A 26,838-nucleotide genomic window follows, 5' to 3' on the forward strand; every position below is an offset into this window, starting at 1 on the left:
CCCATATGAAGTTATTATTGTGACTTTATTCAAGAGTCCATTTTAAAGTTTTGATAGCATGACTCTTTGATTCGGAGCTCAGATTTTCTTTTCCAAAACTGCCTCCCTGTGCTTATATTTGTTCACTCTGTGTTCACAAAGTCTGCTTGCTCTCAAATCTTTCTTGGTCAGATTTCCTGCGCTCCTGCGAGTTTGCAAAAACACTCAGAGTGAAAGCCGAGCAGCCTTTCAAGTGTTTTGCACTGAGAAGAAGCTTCTGTCTAGCCCAGGGGTTGGCAACCTTTCTGTTGAAGGAGCCATTTTAGCCCATTCCTCCTTCCAGGACATCTTGGAAGAGCTGCTAAAAACATCATTTACAATGAAGGTGACGCAGTCAATTAAGTCTTTGCCTATTAACATTACTGATTGAGCAAAGGAATGTGGCCATCCACAGATATGCTTTATCACACTGATACCTCTCCAGTAGGGCTGGGCAATTAGTTGAAAATTTGATTAAATCGCAATATGGCCTGCTGCAATTTTCAAATCGTAAAAGGTGCAATATTTCTTTGACCTGAAATTTGTGTAAAAATACCAGTTTTAAACTCCTTTTTGCAACAGAGATGTTATGCATGACATACATTGCAATCATTCTGGTACCATTTAAAAAAAAATAGTCTACAACAAATCCAACCTTCTTAATTTTTGTACCTTTTTTCTTATTAAAGACCCTGTAAAGCGAAATCCAAAGTTTTTGCATTAACACACTAGATATGTTGGAATATGGTTGCTGTAAACGTGAAAATACTGAGATCTACATGGGATTGAAATCTGGATTTAGACCGTTAGAAAGTTTTTTCACCTCTTTCCTGGCTTGGTTTAATTTTGGCGGGGCCAGTATGTGGGCTCACAGTGGGGAATACCCCTCCCCTCCAACACTACAATACAAAATCACAGAGCAGTTCATCTCAGGACAGTCTGTTGTTAGTTGATGTCACTGCCTTCATTGAAAGTGAACAGTCAGTTAAATGTTGTTTTTTTGTTCATTGTGAGGTAAATTTGCCAAATTAATCAGCCACAGTTCAGACGGGAGCTTTGCAAGATGGATTTGCCAGTGAGAAACAAGGAAACTGGCATGTCCATCTGCTTTGTAAGGTTAGGTTTTTACTGTTAACTCAAATTTTTTCAGTTAAAACAAACTGGTCTCTAGATCTTCAATCTATGAATTTGAATTAGAATACAACACTACTTATTTTCTTTAAAAGACAAACCCTTAGAGTAAATTTAAAACTAGTCTCTGGATCCTAGATCTCTGCATGTATAGAAATAAACTGAACTCTTAAACAAACTGAATAGTTCATGTGCAAAAAGATGCATTCCTTGCATGAAACTACTGTTCAACAGACAATGCATGTTGCACTGTTTACATCATTTTATCGAGAGATGAAGCCACACTTTCAACCGCTTTAGCCCGTTCTTGTTTTTTTTACTCCACTTCTCTGCTCTTGCTTATTTTGCCAACTGCCTCTCGTTAGACTGTATTTCAAAGCATGTGGAAGTAAGGCATTAAAAAGGGAATTGTTATGATTACGTGTAAATGATGTCAATGGATTAAACCAATCAGAACCGGTTCTCAGCTGAAACCGGTTCTCGGATCTGTGTCTTGCAACATTCTTGTCTCTGAGCTCTGCAGGCAGTTCCTTTGACCTCATGGCTTGGTTTTCGCTCTGGTATGCATTATCAGCTGTGAGGCCTTCTATATAGAGATGTGTGACTTTCTGAATCATATCCAGTCAGTTCAGTTTACCACAGGTAGACTCCAATCAAGGTGTAGAAACATCTCAGCAAAGATTGAGAAGTGGGAGGAACCTGAGCTAAATTTCAAGTGTTTTTCCAGAGGGTTTGAATACTTATGTATGAGGTATGGCCAAGGGCGTCAGTTTGTTTTGAAAAGTGTGGGGGGGGGGGGGGGGCGATAACGATTAGCAAAAGTGACTTTTGAGAAGTGCTGGGGACGATGACTATAATTGGTTTGACTTTAGGTAAGGCTACTATAAGATGCACCTGGGGCGTAGGCTTAATTCATGTTTTAAGTGAAATATCACTTTTTTTTTTTTTTAACTATCAGTACTGAAAAAGCAACAAAACATGCTCACAGAGCAGGATCGTCGGAAAAGGGTCGTAAAAATTCCATCATGCCATTTTACAATCTGTCATTATAATTTTCTCTTTAATATCTGTAATATAATATAATTCAATATGATTTTATTAGTAGTGTTAAATTAATGAAGCACCCTTTCTAAACTTATATTCAAAAAACAGTCTTTGAGGTTCTGCATTTTAATGGCACTGAGAGAAAGATGAACACAGCAGCACAGCGTTTACTCCTCGTCATTTTTACGCAGTGACGCTGGAACAAAAATCCCTGTCTTTAAGCAAGCAACTATGAACTGCACCATTTAAGATATCATGCGCAGTTTTAAGGATATTTTTAATATAAAGATGTTGTAGTTTGACGACCATAGCTGATAACAAGTTGTTTAAAGGCTGTGCTGTGGAGCCGTGCGCATTTGTCTGCTCCACAGGAGTCTAATCTGAAAAACATCACACACTCTGACCTTGCACACTGAGTCAGGTGCGTTTGTATTTGCCTTGACTGCGAAAATTTGTAGAATGTGGCACATTGTTTCATACTGCAAGACTGTGTCTCTGTCACTTCTTTAAAATCCGATGGATGCATCCTGACACACAGCAGCACACGCTCATGCATCGTAGCACAGGGACAAGCTGGAGAGATGAAGAAGAACTTTTTAATTCAGTCTCTGTTATGACCCGTCAGTAGGCTACAAAAATATGCCTTTATCTGTTATATTTTCATGGTTGATATCCACATAATACATGGAAAACTACAATTTAAAGTGAGGCTTCAGAGATAGAGAGAGAGAGAGAGAGAGAGAGAGAGAGAGAGAGAGAGAGAGAGAGAGAGAGGAGGGTTGAGCTGGGCTGAGCGAACAAGAGAGAGTAAAGCAACAGGCGCTGATCTGGATCATCATTCACCCATCTCTTTGTAATATTTCCATGGTCCACATGATAAATGAGCAAACTTTGGTATTTAAAGTGAGGTTTCGGTGGTGAGCAAGCGAGGTGAAAGCAGCAAGAACTGTTTTGAATCATCAGTCACCTTGGACACATACAAAATTTTGGATAAAATCGAACCTGTTCCGAAAAAAAAAAAACGGGAAATAAAACAACAATTTCGGCATCAGTGTGCAGACATAATTAGAACAACATAAAACAGGCTCATTGTGCAAAGGCCTTAACACTCTGCATGCTGACGGACGCGCTTTTACAAATACGGTGTCAAAATGACGGACAGCCTTCAAAATTCTCCGTCATCCTTCAAAAAAACCCGGCAATGACGGAAAATATTCCATTGACGCGACCTCTGGTTAGCACAGACGCAAATCTACAGCAGCAACACTGCCCATTGCCTCGCAGAGGTCTGCTGGGTCTCTTTACAACTCTTGATGGTGTGTTCAGGAGCGTCGGAATTTTCTATACTACTGAAAATAACCGGACATACAATGGCTTACACATAAAGAACTTGTGTGTTCGGGACAAAATGACCCTTGGCAAAAAGTTGGGGGGGACACCTCCCCCCGTCCCCCCCTAAACTGACGCCTATGGGTATGGCTATTAAATCATTATACTGGGCTTATGGAAATAAAACCACATGGTTTACACTTCACAGTCACTCTGAGTATGTAAGTTTTCAATTAGCAAAGTTTTAGTTCACTGCTACCTATTCATTGAAGTGCTCGTTTTTGCTGAGGCATCAGAAAATAATTAGCTTGAAAGTTGAACAACTTCCCCACAAATTTGGGCTTTACTCCAATTTGTCCAAAGTGTCTTGACAAATTTGCTTGCATTTTTCTTTTTGATAAGGATGTTTAGGACAACTTTGGCACACACTTTTGCAACAGATATGAGTGCTATGACATGGTTTTGAACACAGTTCAAATAAACATGAATTGAATTTTGAATGAGGTCATGAGTTGTGAAATAAAACTGAAGAAGTAGAGAGCAATTTCTCTCTGACACAGTTAGATTATTTTAATAGTTGAAAAATACAGTAACTTTTAGAAAACTTCAGATTTCCATCATTTTGTAATATTCTTTTACACAGCATGCTATTGATTCTGTGCAGTGTTTCTATTTCTTTTAGAGGTGAGCAGATCAAAGGAAGCCTGAAGCATACTTTTTTTCATACAGGGACAGAGACAGCAAAAGTGTCAATACTTCACAGCTCCCCTACTTAAGCTGTGGAAAGTTTTTACAGAGTTATATCCAGGATGAGACCATAGTCCAGATTAATGCTGTGAACCTTTATACACACTGCTGCTCAAACCATCAAAGACGCCTCATTGTAATGTTAGAGGCTTGTAATGTGAGTTAAAACATGGATGTCACAGTACTAAAATCACTATTCACTATTCATTCAAAAATCAGGGGAAAATAAATGCCTGTCATTATTAAGGAGTGTACATTTTCATAAAAGGATAACAGAAGAAATGGATTAGTAGAATTTTATCTTTTAATTGGATTGGTATCGCTGGGAGATAGAGGCATACAGCTCTGCATGTGTTTCAGCCTGATAAAGATTACAATTTTTATTTATCTTTTAATAAGGATTTGCTTCTCATCTGTCAGCTGTTGATATTTGCATACAACAAGTCATCATTTAAAACTTTGTAACAATCATTCAGACAATTTGAAATTTTTGTAAAGATTGTTTTTCAACCGAAATCACCCGATATAAGTCCTTTTTGCTCCTAGTGTCAATAATTGATCAGCCAATAAACAATGTCTTTTAATATCAGTTATCCTCCTTGTGTATGTCTCCTAAACTGTGTGTACCTTCTCCTCCTTCCTAAGGTTACAACCCTGGTGAACACCAGCAACAAAGGGCCTTCCAGTAAGAAGAAAGGGCGCTCCAAGAAGGCTCATGTCCTGGCAGTGTCGGTGGAGCAGGCCACCCAGAACTTTCTGGAAAAGGGGGAGCAGATTGCCAAAGACAGCCAGGACCTGAAGGAAGAGCTCATTGCTGCTGTGGAAGATGTTCGGAAGCAAGGTGAGTGTGCTGAATATTGTGGGGGCTTTTAGAGCTGTGGTGTATATCACTGCTGTTTGCCACCAGACATGTAATCCCTCCTCTCCCTCAGCAATATGATAATGCTTTTGTCCTTCTTAGAACATATCTGACTCACATAATCGAGCTGCTGTATGCTGCGGTGTATGACTGTGTGTTTTTCCTAGACTTTAGAGCATCATTCATGATTTCCTGTACATACCATGTGTTGTTAATTTCTAAATATTTTTAACTCTTCCACCATAATTGCTGCCAAAATCTGGAACAACTGATACCCTTTTTAAAACCTTTTTTGTGAAATTGTGTTTGTTAATACATTTTTGGTTTATTTTTAGTTTAAGTTTTAGTCAGTGTGGGTAGTCGTTGGATATACATATGAGGCACACGGGGTGTGCACAAAAATGCAAAGTAAGTATTTACCCTGAAATATCAAGTAGAAAGGGTTTGCTAATGGGGCTAAAAAAATCAGATTTAATCATCACTTACTGGATTTGATTACCATAACAAAACTGCTTGTTTCCTCTTCTGCTTTAATCATGGATATGGGGTTGACGATATAACAGCAATAGACATTAGGACTGGTGGTATCCTATATTTAATACCATTAAACACTATTTTTTTTGTTGCACAATTAATTCACATGCGCTCTGTGTGACCTTCAACCTATCCTGTAGTTTGCGAGATCAGGATGTGGCGCCGTCCTGATGCCGTGCAAGCGAGCATAAATGGATAAAGGACAGACTTTTGAACGACAAGTTCAGCTTTCAGATCATGCCAGATAAGACTGAAATTATTTACACTTACTGTCGACTTGAGCTGAGTAACCCAGTGTTTTTAGAATCTTAAATACCCCAAGTGTTAAATACCCTGTAGGCCTACCACTTGCTGTCCAAGCACACACAATGCAGAGAGCCACCCCCCAAGCCAAGGGCAGGCCATGCAGGATTGTATACAATGGAGATGCTCAGACAACTCTGTAAGCAGGGATGGACTGGCAATCTGGCATAATGGACATTTTCCTGGTGGGCCGATGCACTTTGGGACCAGTATGATTTACTCATTTATTTATTTCCACAATGCACTATGTTTCCACTATGTTTCTATGAGCCTTTATTCCCCCCCATGTGAGGTTGCATTTCTCTGCTTTAACTGTGAAGGATCCAGGAATGATCCTTAAGTGATTTCAAACTTGACTATGTTCTTTACATGTGTGATGCATGAGATGTGTTGTTATGTGTTAAGCTGCTGAGAACAACAGAGGAGTTAACTTCTAGAAGTCTGAAGTTGGACACTGTTGTGGTGTTATTCAGTGATGTTATATAATGTCAGTATCCCCATCTGCTGTGGCTTGTTGGGCTTGGGTTTACCATGTTATGCTCTCAGCACTCTTTTTGAAGCATTAGGTATCTTTGAGCTCAATCTAGAGAAGTTTTTGGGCATTATCTGTCATTGTTTTGGGTTGTTGCCATGAACAAACATTTGCAAGAAGAAGGCATTTTTCTCCACATGTGCTGGTATTTAAATCTGGAGAAATTTTCCTGTGTGGTACATTTAGAACAGATAAGAATAGTGTGATTAATTTGCAATTTTAATTTGTATATGGTATAACCACCATCTGATTTAAAATCACATTTTACATGAGGGAGTAATTTAACTAAAGGTTGGTTCAAGGACCCAGAGGCAAACTTTGAGACATGCAAGGTTAGTTGTTAAAGTTTACTGAAATTTTTTAAAAAGGTTGTAGAAAGCAAAAAAATCATTCTGAAGGCAACTTAAAGCCTGAGGGATCTTGGCTCAGTAATAGAAGAATTCAAATGTGATAACAAACATTTGATGTGCCATTAGGCATCCACAAAAATGTGTGAAAATGAACAGAACTATGAGAAAAGTTCCATCAAAAACACAATTTTTGGTGGTTATGACAAGGGATGATTTATACTGGATAAAATACAGACATTGAAATTTTTTGTTTTTCTCTGCAGTGTATTGTATTTTTTTTAATCTAAAAAGGAAATTAAATCATAAATGAGGTGCCTCTTTATGTAAATTTATAGAATTACTATCAACAATCATACATTTTTATGTTGGGTCGTGTAATTTTCAAAATTTGAATATCACACTGTGTGAAGCATCTGAGAGTGTCTCGAGCCCACAGACTCAGACACACAGGATGACTAAAGAAGAGACAGAGCAAGCAGACTGAGTGACTTGTTTCTTCGTGAACTTTACACGTGAACTTGCCACTGTTCCTTTAAATGTCATCAACCATTTCTAACAACATTCAAAGTTATGTTAAACCGACATGACCAGGTCAGGTTCTCCCTGAAGCATCGTACGGCTGTAGTGACTGTAGAAGCATCACCTTTAGCCTGATGTACATTCAGGAGGAGACACACAGACTGGGGATCAGTCCTCTAGCTTCTGATGGTGATTTTAGGCAGAATTAAATGAATTTTTAGTCATGGAGATGAGAAAACATGCAGCTTTTGGCCTTATTCCTGGGCTTTCTGGGCTTCATTTTGGTACCCTGCCATGCAGATGAAAGGCATTAATTAGGTTATGTGATTTAAGAACTCTTATTTATTTATTTATTTTTTTCAGCGGAGCATGGACGTCTTTTTATCATTTCTGTTGTCCAGGGCAAAGTCTCTGTTCTTGTGTGTTTCTACTGAGGACACAGTCACACTGACACATTAACCATATTGCTCGTCTCTGATGCAACACCGATATATTAATTTTTCTTACATAAAGAAGTTACACATGTTTCTTTTAGGCTCTATGTTCTATAGGCATCTTTTTTTATTTTTCTCTGAACCTTAGCACACCAAGGTAACTTTTATTCACCTACTGACTTGTAATTTGCTTTTTTTCTCTTGAAAGTATCGATTAAGGCATCATATAGGCACCAGCAATGATTAAAGGGTATTAATGTAGCACTGGTAGCAGAAAAAAATCCAAACAATACCCAGCCCTGCATGCGCACATCACCGTCAGTTGAGAAATGATATGTCAATCAGCCCTAGTTTAGACCACTTTTCAGGACTGGAGATAAATTGGTGTATACAAGCTCTGATCTTTGAGATAGGAAGGGAGAAGCTACTTGGTAAGAGGAATCTGCTTTTGGTTGTTTCAGTTGGAAGTAGGTTGTTGGCAGTTTTGCTTAGGCTGAACGTGTTAGTTTCACTCTCTCTGCAACAATAGGTGAGGCAGTTGACGCGTGTGGCTCCCTCTATTGATTGCAAAAGTGAAAACAGCCGGGGCGGAGTTTCACTGTAGTCCAAGCTTTAAGAGAGTTTGAATCTAAATTTGCCAGCAGAACAAGCTCTGATCTTTGAGATAGGAAGGGAGAAGCTACTTGGTAAGAGGAATCTGCTTTTGGTTGTTTCAGTTGGAAGTAGGTTGTTGGCAGTTTTGCTTAGGCTGAACGTGTTAGTTTCACTCTCTCTGCAACAATAGGTGAGGCAGTTGACGCGTGTGGCTCCCTCTATTGATTGCAAAAGTGAAAACAGCCGGGGCGGAGTTTCACTGTAGTCCAAGCTTTAAGAGAGTTTGAATCTAAATTTGCCAGCTGGGGCGGTTAGCGGCTGTGCACAATCAACTCAATTGTGCACATCTGTGGCATATCTCTCTATAAAAGTACACAGACTGCGCTGAAGCGTCAGCCCTTGTGGAAGCCCAACTGTGTGAAGACCACATTGGGTAAAGACCAGCGAGTCTACCTGTGCGAGTCCACCGAGCAAGGCCACAGACAGCCAGCACTGCCTCATAACAGTCTAACGCACCTCAGCAGTCTAACGCAACATGTGCAACCAAAAAATACAAGTCATATATGGGAACAGAAAGAAGCACAATAGTTACAGAAAACGAAACCTGCATAATCTATCCACTTTGCAGAATGCCTCTTTTCCACAACCTTTTATCACAGTTGGCCTCTGGAACTGCCAGTCTTCAGTTAACAAAGCAGAATTCATCAATTCCCTCACTAAACTGTCTAACATTCAGGTCCTAGCCCTGACAGAAACTTGGGTCCGTCCTGAGAACACTGTAACACCAACTGCTCTATCAGTTGATGCAGTGTTCTCTCATACACCTCGCTCTTCTGGCCGAGGAGGTGGCACAGGCATTATTCTTTCTCATAGCTGGAACTTCAGCCAGTTCAAACCCTTGGACAATAACACCTCATTTGAATATCATGCAGTACAGGTCACTGCCCCGATAAAGGCTTACATGGTTGTGGTATACCGCCCACCTGGGGGTCACCTGGACAACTTTATTGTGGAACTGGACATGTTACTCTCAGACATCCCTGATGATGGCACACCATTGGTTGTCATGGGTGACATGAACATCCACTTGGATAGAGCCCAGGCTACTGATTTTATTTCACTACTGTCCTCCTTTGACTTGAAACTGGTTCAAACGCCTCCTACACACAAGGCTGGTAATATACTGGATTTGATTCTAACTCGCAATTGCTCCACGGCTAATTTGAGTGTTACACCACTTCACCTCTCTGACCACTACTTCATTCAGTTCTCACTTGGCTTACCTGAACTTCAACAATCTACTACTCAATTAAGATCATACCGCAGAAACCTTCAGTCACTTGACCCAACACAGCTGTCTGACGAGGTCTCAGCTGCACTAGCCTCATGTAACGAGTCCTTCACACTCACTGTTAACGAGGCCACAGACACATTCTGCTCCTCACTGACCTCCTCTCTGGACAAACTCTGCCCTCTGGTGTCTAAGCCTATTCGAAATACTCCACCTTGTCCCTGGCTCACTGAGGTCATCAGAACCCAAAGGGCAGGGCTCAGGGCGGCAGAGAGAAAATGGCATTAATCCAAACAAACCACTGACTTGAGTGCTTATCAGCAAAAACTGTCCTGTTTTACCTCTGCTCTAAAATCTGCTAAGAAGGCGTTCTATCAATCAAAGATCTGTGCTGCCACTGATGCACGCAAACTCTTCTCTGCTTTTAACTCGCTCCTCTCTCCTTCAAACCCACAACCCTCCAGTATGTTGACTCCAGACATGTTTGCCTCCTACTTCACTGACAAGGTTTCTACCATCAGCAACCAATTCTCTGAGCCTGTCCAACTCAGTTTTCTGCCACCAGCTAGTGATGCATCACTTAGCTCATTCTCTCCACTAAGTGAGAGCGAGGTCACCAGGCTTCTGCTTGACTCTAAGCCCACAACCTGTCCCCTCGATCCGATACCATCACATCTCTTGCAGGCGATTGAGCCCACAATCAGCCCTGCTGTGAGTTGTATCATTAACTCCTCTCTGTCCACAGGTGTTTTCCCAGCTGCTTTCAAGCAAGCGCGGGTTACACCACTGCTCAAAAAACCCACTCTCAACCCAGCCCTGGTTGAAAATTACAGGCCGGTCTCACTTCTCCCATTCCTATCAAAAATACTGGAGCGCACAGTCTTCAACCAGCTCTCAGAACACTTGCAGAACAATGATCTACTTGATCAGAATCAGTCTGGCTTTAGGCGGGGCCACTCTACTGAAACTGCACTTTTGTCGGTAACGGAATCACTTCGCTTGGCCAGAGCAGCTGGTCAGTCCTCAGTTCTCTTACTGCTGGATCTGTCCACTGCCTTTGACACAGTAAACCACCAAATCCTCCTCTCCACACTCTCTTCACTTGGTATCTCAGGATCTGCCCTACAGTGGTTTAAGTCCTACCTCACAGGGAGATCTTTTAGAATATCATGGAAGGGAGGAGTGTCCAAACTGCATGGCTTATCAACAGGGGTGCCTCAAGGGTCTGTGCTTGGTCCCCTACTTTTCTCAATATACACCACCTCACTTGGTGCAATCATCCGCTCCCATGGCTTTTCTTATCACTGCTATGCAGACGACACACAGCTATTCCTGTCCTTTCCACCAGATGACACAACTGTCTCAGCTCGGATCTCATCCTGCCTTGCTGATATTTCTAAATGGATGAGGGAACGTCACCTTCAGCTCAACCTGCCCAAAACGGAGCTCATTATCATCCCAGCCAGTCCCACTATGGAACCGCAGATCAGTATCCAGCTTGGATCAAATAATCTCTTGCCCACTAAGTCAGCCCGGAATCTGGGTGTCATGATTGATGACCAGCTAACCTTCAAGCTCCATGTGGCCTCGATTGCTCGGTCCTGCCGTTTCGCCCTCTACAACATCAAGAGGATCAGACCCTACTTGACAGAGCATGCTACACAACTCCTGGTACAGGCTCTTATAAAATCACGTATTGACTACTGTAACTCATTACTGGCAGGCCTACCTGCATGCACAGTTATACCTCTGCAGTTGATCCAGAACGCAGCAGCACGTCTGGCCTTCAACCAACCCAAGAGAGCTCATGTCACACCTCTTTTAATCTCTCTACACTGGCTTCCAGTTGCAGCTCGCATTAAATTCAAAACTCTAATCATTGCTTACAAAGCAGTAACTAAAACTGCTCCTGTTTACCTGGAGTCCCTCATCCAGGTCTACACCCCTTCTCGCCCACTACGCTCAGCCAGCGAAAGGCGCCTGGTACTTCCAGCACATCATGCTCCTAAGTCACTAGCTCGACTCTTCTCCTCTGTTGTCCCTAAATGGTGGAATGAATTACCCAACTCCATTCGATCTACAGACTCCCTGTCTACTTTCAAGAGAAGGCTAAAGACCCAGCTCTTCAGAGAACACTTTGCACTTAGCTAGGCAATTCTCTACTGTTGTCCCCAGTAGTAGATTGAGTCTCAGCCAGACTATTCTCCACTGCTGCCCCCAGTGGTTGAATGAGTTTCCCTACTATAGCTAGCTCGCACTGTCCTGCTCTACTTCTGGGATTTCTTTGCCCAGCTCTTTGGGAATGATCCAGCACTTGGTCCTTGGTAAATAGTTGTTGTGAAGTCTAATGAATGGCGATTAGTGATCCCACATTTTCCTTGATTCATTGTTGCTGTCTAATAACAAAAAAAACAAAAACAAAAACAAAAACAAACAAACACGACTAATTTATCGATTCTAATTGTTAAAATTGAAGACACAGTTTGGAATTTAGTCTTGAAATTTAAGATGGTTAGAAGGATGTTTATTTGATCATAAAAGTTGTAGTTCAATTTTGTGGATTTAGGTTGCCAAATGCTTTAAGAAAACAACAAATGAAATGAGAGCCTGAAGATGAATTATTTTAGCTTTTCGATGATACCAAAAATATGAACTGGCTACTAACTAGAGAGACAGCTATTATATACAGTGCTTAACAAATTTATTAGACCACCTGTCTATGAGACCATCCAGCATCATGAAGTGCTTTAATGCGTACTCTTTTATTTTCAATGAGCTCTCCACGTTTCACCATTTTGAACAGGAATGAGGAATTTCAAACTGAATTGACCTTTTTAAACCCAAATTTGAGCCGGCTCACTGGGCTTCTCTGAGAAGTCAGAAATGAATCAAGCATAACATTCAACCACTAAAACTCATTTTTCTGTTCAGGAGTGCAAGTAAATAACTATAATTTGACATATTAATCAAGAATATTAATGTGCTTTACTATTTTTTCAGTTTTTTTGTAAATCAGTAAATTTGAAAATTCATGGGTAACAATAATAATAATATTTTAGCATTGAAAATATCATTTGGGTTAAAGAGCTTCTACTTATTGGTGTATTAACCATTGCAGAAACATAACAAATGATTTTGGTTTTACCAATTTTTACCAATGCTGTTGATTTAGGGCAGCTGTGGCATAAACCTTACTTTGAGTGGTGGTCTAATAAATTTGTTAAGCACTGTACATTATCAGCCATAACTTAAATAAACATTTAACAAGAATCTTTATCAGGTGGGCTGGATTCTAGTGAGCTGATTTCAGGCAGGTGTACTGATTCCAAGGACATGTTGTTGGGATTGTGACTGAATTAAAATGTAAACTGTTGTAAAGGTAGAATGTGGCAAAATATAAGAAAATCTTTAAGGACAATCTTCTTCAGTCTGAGAGAGAATCACAGCCTGGGAAAACATTTATTTTCCAGCAAGACAATGACCTGATGCATACAGCAAAAGCTCAACTATTTTTTTTTAAGACAACAAGGTGAATGTTCTGGAGTGGCCGAGTCAAAGCCCAGACCTCAGTCCAATAGAAAATGTGTTGCTGGACTTGACAAGGGCTGTCCAAGACTGGTCCTCGTGCAGCCTGACAGAGCTTGAGCAGTTTTGCAGAGAAGAATGGAGTAAAATTGTAGTGTTTTGATGTGTAAGCCTGATTGAGACCTATCCACACACTCAGTCCTGTGACTACAGCCAAAAGTGGATCTACTAAATCTACTTGAAGCAGTGAATATTTATGCCGTCACTTATTTTACTTTACATGTTTTTATGTGATAAACATGACTTTGTAGAAATTTTTTTCCCCTTTGACATGTAAGAGTTTTTTTTTTTTCTTTTTTAAAAAAAAAAACTCAACTATATTGACTGTCATGGAAAATTATAAAATCAATACTATGTAAAACATTCAAGGGGGTGAATATTTTTTTTGGTACTGTAGTGGTACTGCAGCTGGAACTGGACACACAGTGTTAAGACATTAAGCATAAACATGTACATACTACACAGCAGATTTTTTCATGACTATAATTAAAGGGGTATTCTGGGTGTTTTTTAAATACCATGGGGTTCTGTGCTAACATGATTCCGCCTAACCATTAGAGATACAGAAAAAGAAAAACAAAACATGCCATGCTCAAATTGCAACATTAATTCAGGGTAAGGTTGAACAACAGAATCACAGCACATTGAAACAATAATTGCTTGATTTTCAAATGCTAAAAGCAACTCGGAAAAATAATAGATGCAAATAATGTATGTTTGGAGACTTAGTGTTATGTGCTTTGAAAGTTGGAACAGGTCAAATGTCTGCACAACTTTAGTCAGATGCTGAGTTAAGAGTGGTGAGGAAGATCCATTAAATATAACAGATTAGTAACCCTTAGTTTTGGGCTTTACTCAGAGTATGCAGCCTCATGAATGTAATGAGCCTGATTCTGGGCTTGTTTACCCTAAAGTCATGCATCGTTAAAGCTTCGACAATCTGTAATGGCAGGGAGTCTCACTGAATTTTAAAACATCAAAGATGTCTATTCTCATTAGCAGAAATCTGGATGTCTGTTCAATCTCTGCATGTATGCAGCTTTGCACCTCAACAAATCAAACTCAGTCTTCCTGGCATCAGATGAGGCACTGTCATTGTTATACAAAGTTTTCCTCTAGTGTTGAGGGCATTTGGTGAGCTTTTATTTGAAGCAAATGTTTGGAATGGAATTGAATTCCCACCGTTCGATATCTACATCAGCAGAAAACACAAATGGAGCTCAGCGTACAGTATGTCGTGTTGTAGCCTGCATCCTCGTCCTGCATTGTCAGCTCCACTTGGCTGCCAGTGCTGTTCAACATCGACTCAACTGCACTTGCACATGGCTCTTTTGAAGCGTGAAATAGACTGTTGCCATACAGGTCATCACAGCAGCTGATATCAGAAAGGACAGGATCAATCTCCTGTGCTTGTTAGACATTCAAGCAAAAAAATCTATGAGAAAAAACAACACCTCTAGGGCAGGTTTTTGAACTAGATTGGCATACTTCAATATTTTCATGTTCACATGTAGATGTTAGTGCTCATGATTTCTTACACTGCCCTTTCTTCCTCTTTAATGGCAAACTTGTGGCCTCTAAAAAAGGCGATGGAGATGAAAGTTAATATTCCACATCTGCTAACCTTTTACTGCCATTATGGAGAGAGGGGCATGCTCCAAAGCTCTTTAGCACACAAGTGGACTGCTGATAGAGCACTCTCTTCATTCTCTCTTAAAAACCCTTTTTTTCAAAGGGCTGAATGGAATTACATGTCAGGTGATCAGAGACATAAGTTTTATTTTTAACACTGTGAATTGAAATGCTATGTGCAGTGTGTTCCACACTCTTCACAGGAATTTTTATTTTATTTATTTATTTTTTTACAAAGCAGGTGGAATGGGACCATCGCTCTTCTTAAGGTCATTCTGAGCTGCAGAACCTCTTTAAAATCTGTCATCACCTCATCAGACCTCTGTCATCATGACCTCATCATCTTACACACTTTTATCTCTCGTGACTGAATAACCGATGCTGATTTCGGAGCGCAGAGGAGCTTGCTAATCAGGCCGTTTGTTCTATCACTCTTCAAAAGCTCATCACTGGGGCAGACACACTTAAAGCTCTACAAGCAGCAGTCTGTGTGTGAGTGAGTGTATTTGTACTTTTTGCAGTCAGAGTCTTTTCATTATTGCAGGATGTGTCATGTGCGTTTTACTCTGATTGGTTGATGTGCATGTTTTAGGGATACGCATATTTTCATGTGAATGATAAGCTTTATTTGACTTCTTTTTCAGCTGCCGTTCTTGTGAACCTAATATCACATAAATATGGAAGGATTTTCTTCAAATGATTGTATGGTTAGATTTTGTAGGTCATAGGTCAAAGGTCAGAGTCACTACGCCGTGAACTTAGGAGCAAACTGCCTCTGTTCTAATCAATCCTTGTAATACCTTTGGACACACTCTCGGGCGCATACCAGATGTGCCACCCCATGATACTCCGCTTCAGATATGTGCCAAGTCTTTTTCAGCAGTGGCTGCTGCCAAAATGGAAAAATCCACATAAAGTCCATTGATCCCAACAGGATCGAAAACACACGAAACATCCTTACATTCTCAAAATACAACATAATGCATGTCTACTGATTGTAAACATCATCACTTTATCAACATTACATCCTATTGTATCACAGAGACTACAGGTTACCAGTTGGTCAGTGGTACTAGGATTTTATATGACACTACACATCCTTTCTAGAAAACATTGAACTTTTAATTTTTTAATGCACTCACCCATTAATTTAGGTTATGTATGACATGTTTAATATGTGGGGGCATATGTGATTCAGCCCTTGATCGAGTCCACCTTTGCCCTTTACTGGCCTCCTGATGACCATTGCCCAGCTCTGCACCAGGATAGTTCCCCATCCCTCCAGGTGTCTTTCCAGCTGACCGCAGTAATGCCAGGGTCCTCCAGAAGAGAAGTTTTATTCCAGACGCCAACTCAGCCATGCTAGAAGCCCAAAAAAATTCATAGTTCCCCCATGATCTTGTGATCTCTCCTTTCCATCTGCTCAGAGCAAAACGAAACCCCACTTTAACCACTACTATACTTCCAATTTTTTATTTTTTATTTTTATTTTTTATTTACTTTTCATTATTATCATCACCATCATCATCAGTACTATAACAAATACCTGTCTAGACCTGCCCTGTTTGTGAAGGGTCTTGAGATAACTTCATTCATAATAGGCACTATACAAATAAAATTTATTTAAATGAAGAAAAGAACCAAAATGCAATAATTCATTTTAAACAGTCCATTTGTCAGAAAATAAGTAAAAATCTCAGGAGACACTAGCTAAAATGGTTAACCCAAAAGAAATCAATGAATAACATTCATAGCTGAAGAAGGTGTTGCTGGTTTCATAAATGTGAATATGTTTTGAAAGGGTAACAAAACCTGTTTCTGCACTTTCTTCAAGTTTTTTAACTTGTAAGAGGAGATGTTTTTCAGAAACAAAACAATTGCTTAAACTAAATTTCTCAGAGGCAGAATGAATGCATTTCAAATGGGCAACTGGTGAAAAGGATTTAGAAAGGTCTTTTTTAAAGCACGGTGAAGCACATTATGTAGAGAAGAGTCTCACCAGGCATTACATTTTGCAAGGATGATAGGTTGAATGCCTAATAATTTTTGAAATCTCTGCTATTGTGTTTTTTTAGGAAATGAGTCTCTTCTGTGTTGAAATTACAAAGAATTCTGTAACAACACCACAATGAAGCTCTGGTATCATTACACCTTCTTACTTTGACATTTCATCTGCAACAGTGTCATGCTGGTGTCCTTGTGTGCAGTTTCATAATGGTTTTAGCTTTGCAAAAACATGAAGTGCAGGGTGTGTAAACAAACAGCAGAAGCTTCCCTATAACAGTAAAAGTGCTGCTGTCGGATCACATTTTGTTCTACCTCTGTGTTTGTTCAAATTTTTTTGTATGTGTAAATACACTTTGCTATAAACCAGCTGTTATTCTGATATACGCAAGACAAGTGAACACAGACCATTAGTTCACCCAGCTGACTCAGACATCATACTGTACATTGACATCTCTATTAGTCCCTTCAGTGCATGCGCTGAGAGGTGTTCGACTGCAGACTGTGAATCTCTGACGGCCGCTCTCAGTGTCTCATCTGAGACAGTGTTAATTTTGGCAGCTATTTTTAATTTTAGTTTTAGTTTTAACCTTTAAATTAAAAGCATTTTAGTTTTAGTGACATTTTAGTCATTTCTACCCTTTTTAGTTTTAGTCGATGAAAACTCAAAACACTTTAATGTAGTTTTAGTCCATAAAAAGTCCTCACATTTTAGTCTTTACTTTTAGTCCAAGCATTTATTTTCTTGCCTAAATTTGGTACCAAATCAGGGTAGTGTGTTCTTTGCACCCTGCCAAACCAGGGGTCCCTACTTTCTATAACTGAGAGGCAGAATACCTACAGATTCATTTTGACAGATTTACCTAAAGTGGAGAAATATCACAGATTTTGAATGTCTGATGAAAACTAAATTACGTTTTAGTCTAGTTTTAGTCATTTTGACAAAACACTAAACTTAGTTTTTGTCAGTTTTAGTCATCACAGATCTGTTTTTGTTTGTTTTAGTCTAGTTTTTGTCATGGAAAAAAGGCTGTTGATGAATAGTTTTAGTCATAGTTTTAATTGACAAAATTAACACTGATCTGAGACACAGTGTATCTCAGAAAGGAAGTGCTGTAATTTGCCAGTACAATGAATGTACAATGTAATAAATAACAGCATGGCAGACATAACAGACTCAGCAATATTTCATCAATAAAATAGAGAAAAAATTCAGAGGTCTAATTCAGGATTAAATTACCCATAAACCCATTTTAGAAGTAGTTACACAAATGGTGGCTCTCCTTAGCTACATTAGCTTTAGCTAAAGCTAAAATAGCTATGCTAGCTATGTAATCAATGTTACTACATAAGCCAAAGTAGCCAATTGCCTTAAGCATTAAGAGCCTTAGTAACAAGAGCTTTAGAAAATGTATCTACAGCTAGCGTAGCTACATAGATAACACGTCTATGTCACTGACATAGCAACTTTGTGAGCTTACCTTGAGCTATGTTAGATACCTAGTTATGTAGCAATGTTATCTATAGCTAAGTTGGCTTCAGCAAAGTGAGCTTTAGCAAACATAGCTAAAGCTAATGTAGCTACATGATTAACCTAGATACGTAGCTGCTCTGTGAGCATAGCTTTAGCTTTGTTAGCTACGTATCTACACTAGCTATGTAGCTTATGCAGCTAACTGAGCTACATAAGCTGTGCTTGCTGCATTAGGATGTTTTTATGGAGGACAGGCTTTTTTCCTGTAAGAAGACTGTTTTACTCTGCTTATTAAACATTTTGGAATCAGGTTTTTCAGGTTTGGTTTTTAACTTTTTATTTTTGGTATCCTAACCGCTACCTTAACTCCTACCCTCACCCTAAATGGAATTTTAATCCAATGTTGTTTAGAGTTTTTAAACTTGTATTTCAGTAATGAGATATACGTCTCTGATGAATAGTCTGTGTGAGTGGCCGTCAGAGATTTGGTAAGAAATAATCATGCCACTCTTTCTCCTCACACTTTTCTTCCTTATCTCTTGCAGGAGAGACGATGCGTATTGCTTCGTCAGAGTTTGCCGATGACCCATGTTCCTCTGTGAAGCGTGGCACCATGGTGAGGGCTGCCCGTGCCCTGCTCTCTGCTGTCACCCGCCTGCTCATCCTTGCTGACATGGCTGATGTCATGAGACTGCTGGCTCACCTTAAAATTGTAAGTGTGATTATTAATGTATTTACAGCACATATTGACGAGATAGTACACTTGAATATATCATGCAATTGGTTACATTAAGATGTAACACGTTCCTGTGATATTTTTTGTTTTTTTTTAATACATTGCACGGGCTTCAAAATGACACAAATGATTCAGTTGAGTGCATTGTTCCTGAGAGCATGCAAAGTGTCCTTAAAGGTGTGCACGGATATTAAACAAAGGGCTTCCTGCTGCAGTGTAGTGCATGGAAGTAATGTCTGCTTTATCACAACCCCTGCACACATTAGCATATAGATGAGGCACGGAGGAGTATCCTGGGAACACACATCTGATTTTAGTGTATTAATATCACACCCCTGGCCTGCCCTGGCGTGATTAACCACACATACCGACACCACCGACACCACTCAGTCCGAGAGTGTGAGGGTCTTTGCTTTGAACGTGGCTCAAGGCTTTGAAAGACAATTTAATACAGAGTGCTGGAAAGCATGATATGCAAGTGGAATGATCTGAAACACTCAGCCCTTCCTCATTCACTCCCACTTTGTCTCTCTCTCACACAAACACACATTCAGAGTCCTTCTTCTTTCTGGCTTCATTCTTGAGGCCCACTGAGGGGCTTAACTGAAGCCACTATAAGCTTTGCCATCAAAGGCCAGTTAAAAGTTATCTCTCTCTCTCTTCTCTCTCTCCATTACATCTTGCGCGTTGCTTTCATTAGGAAAATAAAAGAGTGCAGAATCAGAATGTGATAAAGGGTGGAAATCGCTGGAATGAAACCCATTAAACTGTCCAACTTAATGGTTATTGTCTTCTCAGAGATGGCTGCAATTACACAGCAAAAAGATTCTTTTTTACCATATGCAGGCTTTCATTTTAAAGTATGTTCCAGTGTTTTTAGGCTTTATAATGTAGTACACCATGTTATATAGATCATGCTAGTTTCACGTACATCCACCCTTTTGTGCGTGTTTGTGTGACAGGTGGAGGAGGCCCTGGAAGGAGTAAAGAATGCAACCAATGAGCAGGACCTGGCCAACCGCTTCAAGGAATTTGGAAAGGAGATGGTGAAGCTTAACTATGTGGCAGCCAGGAGACAGCAGGTAACTAAGCTTTCAGTCTCCTTCTGTCTCGCTCTGACAACAAGTCAGTCCCTTTTGGCTTAAGTGTCACCTTTATGCACAAGGAGTTCACTCGCAAGAGAGCTCCTGTAAGAGGTGGTACTCAGGCTTTGTTTGTCTTTGTGATTTCTTTACCTCATTTTGAAAGTTGTAGAGCAGATCTCTGGTAATGGTTGGGTAATGATGCCTGTGTTGCTTTCATTTTTTAGAGGCTCAACAACAAAGTTTAAGATTTATTTACATTCTGTTTCATTTGCACTGAAAAACAGTTGTCTCAGTGTGAGTCACAATAAACAAAACACAAGAGTATTTTAGTAAGGTGAAGCTTAATGATAATGAGGGACAAATTAGCTACCTGAATCGTATTTGTTAACCTGGCAAGATGTTTACATATGTAGTCAACTAATGTGTAAATAATTGTGTCACTGTTACAGGTAGGAATTTAAGGGAGACCTAGCATAAGATACACAACAGCATGACACAATATGTTTATGGATGCACAACATTTTATGTTTGCTGATGTGTGATAAGACGATATTTCCAAACACATTTTTGCCATTACTTTTATTGATACTGGTATGTACAAGGTTTTGCCCAAAGCTTCACAGACTTAATGCTTGCTTTAAAAGGTGAAGCAAGGAATAGGCATTGTGTTTGAAATATTCAGTCATTATTTCTTAAAAAAATCCAAGACTTCAAAGACTATTATCTTACTTTAAAATTGTATTTTTTCATCATTTTCACCCACACCTGGTTTTAAAATGTTACTACAGCCAGACGGTGGCTGTATTACTTTAGATGGCTGTTTGTCATTCGATAACATAAGATGAAGAAAGCAATATGTCTGTGACCAAACTCATGTAAACTTAAGAAAATGTTGATTTTACTTAACATTTTTATGCATATGCTCAATAAAACAATCTTCTTTCCTTAAAAATGTCAAGTAAATGAATAGTTTATTGAATTAAAGTAAGCATAAAGCAATGCTTAATCTTTTCAAAACAGTCTGGCTGTAGACAGTTCATCTCTGTCTGTGACTCTCACTGACCCTTCATGTGAGGTGCCATATATCTCACGGATAAAACCTTATAAATAAAATTGGATTAAACTTCCATTTAGGGTTAGAGTAAGTGTTGAGGTAAGGATACCAGAATTAAAAGTTAAAATCCTCACCTGCAAAACCTGATTACAAAGTGTTTAATAAAGCTAAGTAAAGAGTCTGATTAAAAGGTAAAAAGCTTGCCCTCCACAAAAGCATTCTAATGCAGCAGTCTTTTATAGCTCCATTAGCTGCATAAGCTACGTAGATAGTGTAGCTAAAGCTAAGCCCACAGAGCAGCTCCATAGGCTACGTAGAAACGTTATCTGTTTAGCTTATGGAGCTACATAGCTAAAAAAGCTAAAGCTAATCTCACAAAACAGCTATGTAAGCTACATGGATACGTTGTCTACATATGCTAGATTTACCTTAATTTGCTGAAGCTCACATTACTAAAGCTAAATTAGCTACATTGGCTTATATAGAAATGTTATTTACGCAGCTAGCGTTGCTATGTTAGCCATGTTAGATATCTGGCATATAAGATTAATGTTCAGTGAGAGTGACCTCCAGAAATGTACAGTCTGCAGCCAGACCCCTCTCAATCCTCCATCACTTAGTTTGCTAAGTAACTCAGATGTACATCCTGGTTCATCTCCTACAATCTTTAACCTTTCTTGTGACTATGAAATAGTAATTTTCTCTGAAATGCACATACCTTAATCCTGAAATCTACTGCCTACAAAAAATGTCTTTAAATATCAGAAGAAACTTTCGATACCGATAAAATACTTTTCTAGCAAATATTGGCTAATATTCATATAAATGTAGTTAATGTATTAACTTAAGTTTGGTAGCAGGGCCACACCAAAACCACACCCTCAATCACCTGACAAGCCTACTTAAACGTAGCCAACTCACATCATGCCGTCTGTCTGAGAGTCTACAACCCACCCTCCCTTCCCTCTCTAACTCATTTATCTCCTCCTTCAACTATTTGCCTCACCCAAGACTCATCTAATTGCAGTTACAGTCTGGGTCGAGATCAGCTCGGGCAGAATGATGCCCGAGATGGAACCCCCATCCTGAGTTTCTCTCTGCCGAGCCTTCATGCATCTCCCAGACTAGACTAAAACTACTTACCCACATCCCTTATCTTTCATCACAATCGACAACAGTCTCATAGCACATACTTAGCAATCTTGATTAAACCTTAAAACGCATTCTGTTGCGGTGTGGTCCTTGCTAGTGTATGCGGATTTTATCATGCATTCCTATATATGGTACAATGCACTTTCAGTACGCTGTGATACAATACAATACAATAGAGTTAGATTTTAGGTACAATACACACTATGATATGATTCAGTGCATGAAATAAAATGTGGTGATTTGCCAGAAATGATCTGTTTGTATAACTATAACTAAAGTACATAATAACTAAAAAGCAGTAATATAATAAGCTTGTAAACCAATGATTTATTTAGTAAAATAGATTTATTTATGAGTGAATGAATAGTAACTGGAATAAAACTGTTCTGAATTGTTTGATTAACATAAATGTTGGCTACAGTAAATAACAACGTGCTGACAAAAAGTGGAGCTAAGAGCAAATCACAAACACCAAAGCAATGGCTCCAAGGAACTATGAGGCCAAATAAATAGACCAAAAGCCCCTCTCTAACTCACCTCCTCTCACCTCCCTGACTTCAGCCTTCTTGAAGCTTTTGCTTAGTTAGACCGTCGCCGAAGAGTCTGCCAATTAGACACAGAATCTCTTTAACAAAGAATCTTAACACCAACCTCATACAGCAGAGTGGGAGACTGAAGCACTGAGTCTTGGAGCTTTTCTGAAGGTCCTCTGATGAACAGATCAGCCTCAGGTGTTTGCAGAGCACCTCTCAGACGTGAGCCAAAGTGAAGCAGAGGGGAGGTGTGGCAGACTTGCAACACGCACAGGATGAGAGAAAGCAAAACAAAAACGAAGGGTTCACCAACACAGGAGATAGCCTAGTCAGAGGCCAGGACCCTATAAAGCCAGATAATGTTACATCATGATACCTAGTTATCCAAAGGATGAAAACAATGCCCCTGAAAAGACAAAGTACAGGATTTGTGTGTTTATTCTTGCAAGTAGATATTATTTTACCTCCTGTCATGCTTCATTCTTGAACTTCCTGTTCCTCTGCCTCTGTTTTTCCTCTGACATATTAAATCTTCCTTCTGTAATCTTCACTTGTGTCATAAATGCCAATGTAACAAGTCAAGAAATGGTGCCGCAGCAGTTCAATTTGACAAGAAAGCTTGATAAATGCTTTTTGTTTTAGGTAAAAAAATCAATATTTGGCAGCAGAGATTCAATAATTGTACCACATAGGTCAGGATGATGACAGATTCACACATCAGTACTTTGTCCCACCCTTAGTGGTTATGCAGACAGCTGAAACTTCATATTCAAAGTGAAAATTTAAGTAGGAGTAGTTTTAAGCATACATAAGCTGTAATGGTGATGATGTTGTAAAGTGTGTAAGGGTAGTGTGAAGTATAAGTTACAGCAGATAGAAACTTATGTGTCCACTTTTTAAAATTCTGGCAAAAGCAATATTGACACTGAATATTACTTAATTTGATCAGTGTTAGACAAGTTGTACAGGCTGTGATGTGTTCCAGAAATTCCTGTTTTTCAGCTGCATTTTAAATGACTTAATCTTATTACTGTAAATGAGCAGACTTTCCACTTGAGAACTTTTTTGACCCGCGAGGATGAAACATGAAAGTGTTGGGATATTTTTTCTCGTATGGCCTCCAGTGTGACAAAGCTTTCTGAAGATTTTTCCTCAAAGTGTCATGTTGGCAAACATCTGACCTGCTGAAAAGTTCCAGAGCAAAACACTGAACAGAATTCTGTGCGGCTACAGGCTCTCTGATGTGCTGACACCACTGCTAACTTTGTGCTGCTGGAACAACACCAATTCATCAGATGGAACATGAGTATCTGGAAATTTCTTGTTTGTACTTTTTGGTCTGTTGAGCTGGAGAGTAAATTAATCATGAAATCAAAATGTTCGCTTTTCTCTGCTTATGAAACAGGACAAAAAGCAATACTCTGTTTTGCTATTAAATAAAGGGACTGCCTACAAGTGCTAACAGGAAAATCTTTGTCCCCCCCCCTCAGGAGCTCAAGGACCCACAGTGTCGAGATGAGATGGCAGCAGCACGTGGGGCCCTGAAGAAGAATGCCACCATGCTGTATACAGCCTCCCAGGCTTTCCTGCGCCACCCTGATGTGGCAGCCACACGTGCCAACCGGGACTACGTGTTCAAGCAGGTTCAGGAGGCCATAGGAGGCATTTCCAGCGCTGCTCAAGCCACCTCGCCCACTGATGAGAAACACGGCCATGCTGGCATTGGAGAACTGGCTGCTGCTCTCAATGAATTTGATGTGAGTCAGAAAGCATCTTTTTGTCCTTTTAAATATCATGCATTACACACACAAACTCAGAAGCCTGATGTACTGTATGTACTCTGAGAGCACATTAATGGGCTCTTCAATATTTTCTGTTGTGTCTCAAAGCACTCAGATCAAGGCAACTGAGTGCAGTAATGAACTTTAAGATAACATCAACAACAGCACAGTCTAATGTACAAAAGGCACAGAAATATATGAATGTCATCTGACATCCGAAGTTGCTTGTTCTCCTAACATCACCTCATTTCTCCTTAAATAAATGTTGGAGTTGTAACATTAATAAAGACACAAGATGAAGCTGTGCTACTCCAATAGCTACAACAAGCATTCAATAAGTAATAATTATTATCTACTGTAAGCCTCACTCCATTCTCCTTCTTCTTACTTTAAAGGAAAATTAAGATATCAGCTGATGAAACATATGGTTAAATAACAGGCTGATCATCTTTCAGAGATCTGTAAGAGTATTCTCAGGGTATACAGAAATACCACCGACAACAGGCGCAGAGCAGAATTAGGCCAATTTCCACTTTTAATCCCCATCCAATAAAAGAGTCATGCAATTTTACAAACACCTAAAAACCAGTGACCCTAGCTCCTACAGCTTTACTTTACCAAGAGGAAACCCTGGAGATAAGCCCCCACAGCCAGCTCATCCTGAGGCTCAGCTTACCTTACAGTACTAGGCCTTAGGACAGCCCTGACACCGTCCCAACCAATTAGATTACAGAGAAAGAGAAAAAGAAAATTATAAGAACTATAGGACATACACAACAAGGACTCAAAGTAAACTCCAGTGTTATTTGGTTCTAAACAGACAGTGCACTGTAGCAGATTATTTAAACGCAGTGACTAATGAGAAACTGAGGAAGACATTGACCAGGTACACACTCAGTAATCACCGTCTGGACATAGAGACAGTTGGACACACACACACCTGGCTACCTAGAGAGGACAGCCTGTGTAAGCTCTGTACACAGAACCAGGTAGAAACAGAAACACACTTCCTGATGCACTGCAGTAAATATGAACACATCAGGAAATAATCCAGTAATCAAATCAAACCAAACCAAATCATTCAGTCTCTTCTCCACAAAACAGTGCAAAATCTTGGATTTTGTGAATTTATTATTTCTATAATAATATCTGTGATGTAGTTTTTTTTTTTAATTTCATTGTTTTCCTGTACTGCTTTGGCAACAACATGATGCATTTGTTCATGCCAATAAAGCACATTTTTAGATTTTGATCTCAATGGGAATAACCTGGTAAAATAACAGTTAAATAAATAATTTAATTAATTAATTAATAAATACATAAATAGAAAACAGTTTATACAACATGATATGAAAGCTAAGAGCTAATTTGTCAAATTAAACATAAGACAAAGGTTTAACTAGGGTTAAAACTGACCTTGAATAAGAAAGAAAACATGGTTACATCCATCTCTCCTTGAAATACACCCCAAATTTTTGCAAATAGGTTTTACAAGCACAATCTTAAACATAAATTAGATATTATCTATTACTTGATACCTAATTCATTGCGTCCTGAGTTACCTTGTTAATAGAAAAAAAAGAAGATATTCTCTAGACAGGAAAGATTCAGTTTGATCTAGCCCAAAATATATAAATTATGATGGGAACAAAACCCTCTGAAATACAGACCTTTTTATCAAAGACCAGAAGGGGATATAATCTGGCCAAGACAGATATAGTATGGGCTAGTGAAAGCTATACCTCGTCTTTTAAACTGAACAAGCCCAAAATTATATATCCCAGCTTGCAGGTCCATGTAGGCTTTATCCTTAAACATCTAATTAAATCACCACTTATATCAGTAACATTTAAGATAGTTTATTTCAGCACACATACACAAGTTGTGTAATGTATCTACAGGTCTTGTTCTCTTTTGAATGCATTTTAGAATTTGTTTAATGAGCTTTGACACTTACCCTTGACTTTATTGAATTTGCACACTGCAACAAGCTGAATTCACTTGTGCACAAAACTTAATTCTCTGCTGCCATCTAGTGGATGAACATTGATAGTGAACAGGCTGCGTGTCAGTTGGAACATTTAGTTGGCTCTGATTCGTGGCTCTGGATTTTGATT

The 26,838-nt window shown here is 39.3% G+C and overlaps 1 protein-coding gene across 1 annotated transcript in view; it reads left to right on the top strand.

Annotated features, from left to right (window-relative positions):
- The window catches only part of ctnna2 (catenin (cadherin-associated protein), alpha 2), a 514,927-nt gene that overhangs the window by 76,748 nt on the left and 411,341 nt on the right, over positions 1–26,838 (top strand). The window contains exons 3-6 of the mRNA XM_041786313.1: positions 4,915–5,110; positions 18,926–19,092; positions 20,079–20,198; positions 24,431–24,697. Of these exons, the coding sequence (XP_041642247.1) occupies positions 4,915–5,110; positions 18,926–19,092; positions 20,079–20,198; positions 24,431–24,697 (750 nt within the window). The remainder of the gene's footprint in view (positions 1–4,914; positions 5,111–18,925; positions 19,093–20,078; positions 20,199–24,430; positions 24,698–26,838) is intronic.

This window comes from Cheilinus undulatus, linkage group 4 (genome assembly GCF_018320785.1).
Source record: "Cheilinus undulatus linkage group 4, ASM1832078v1, whole genome shotgun sequence".
Taxonomy (NCBI): Eukaryota; Metazoa; Chordata; class Actinopteri; order Labriformes; family Labridae; genus Cheilinus; species Cheilinus undulatus.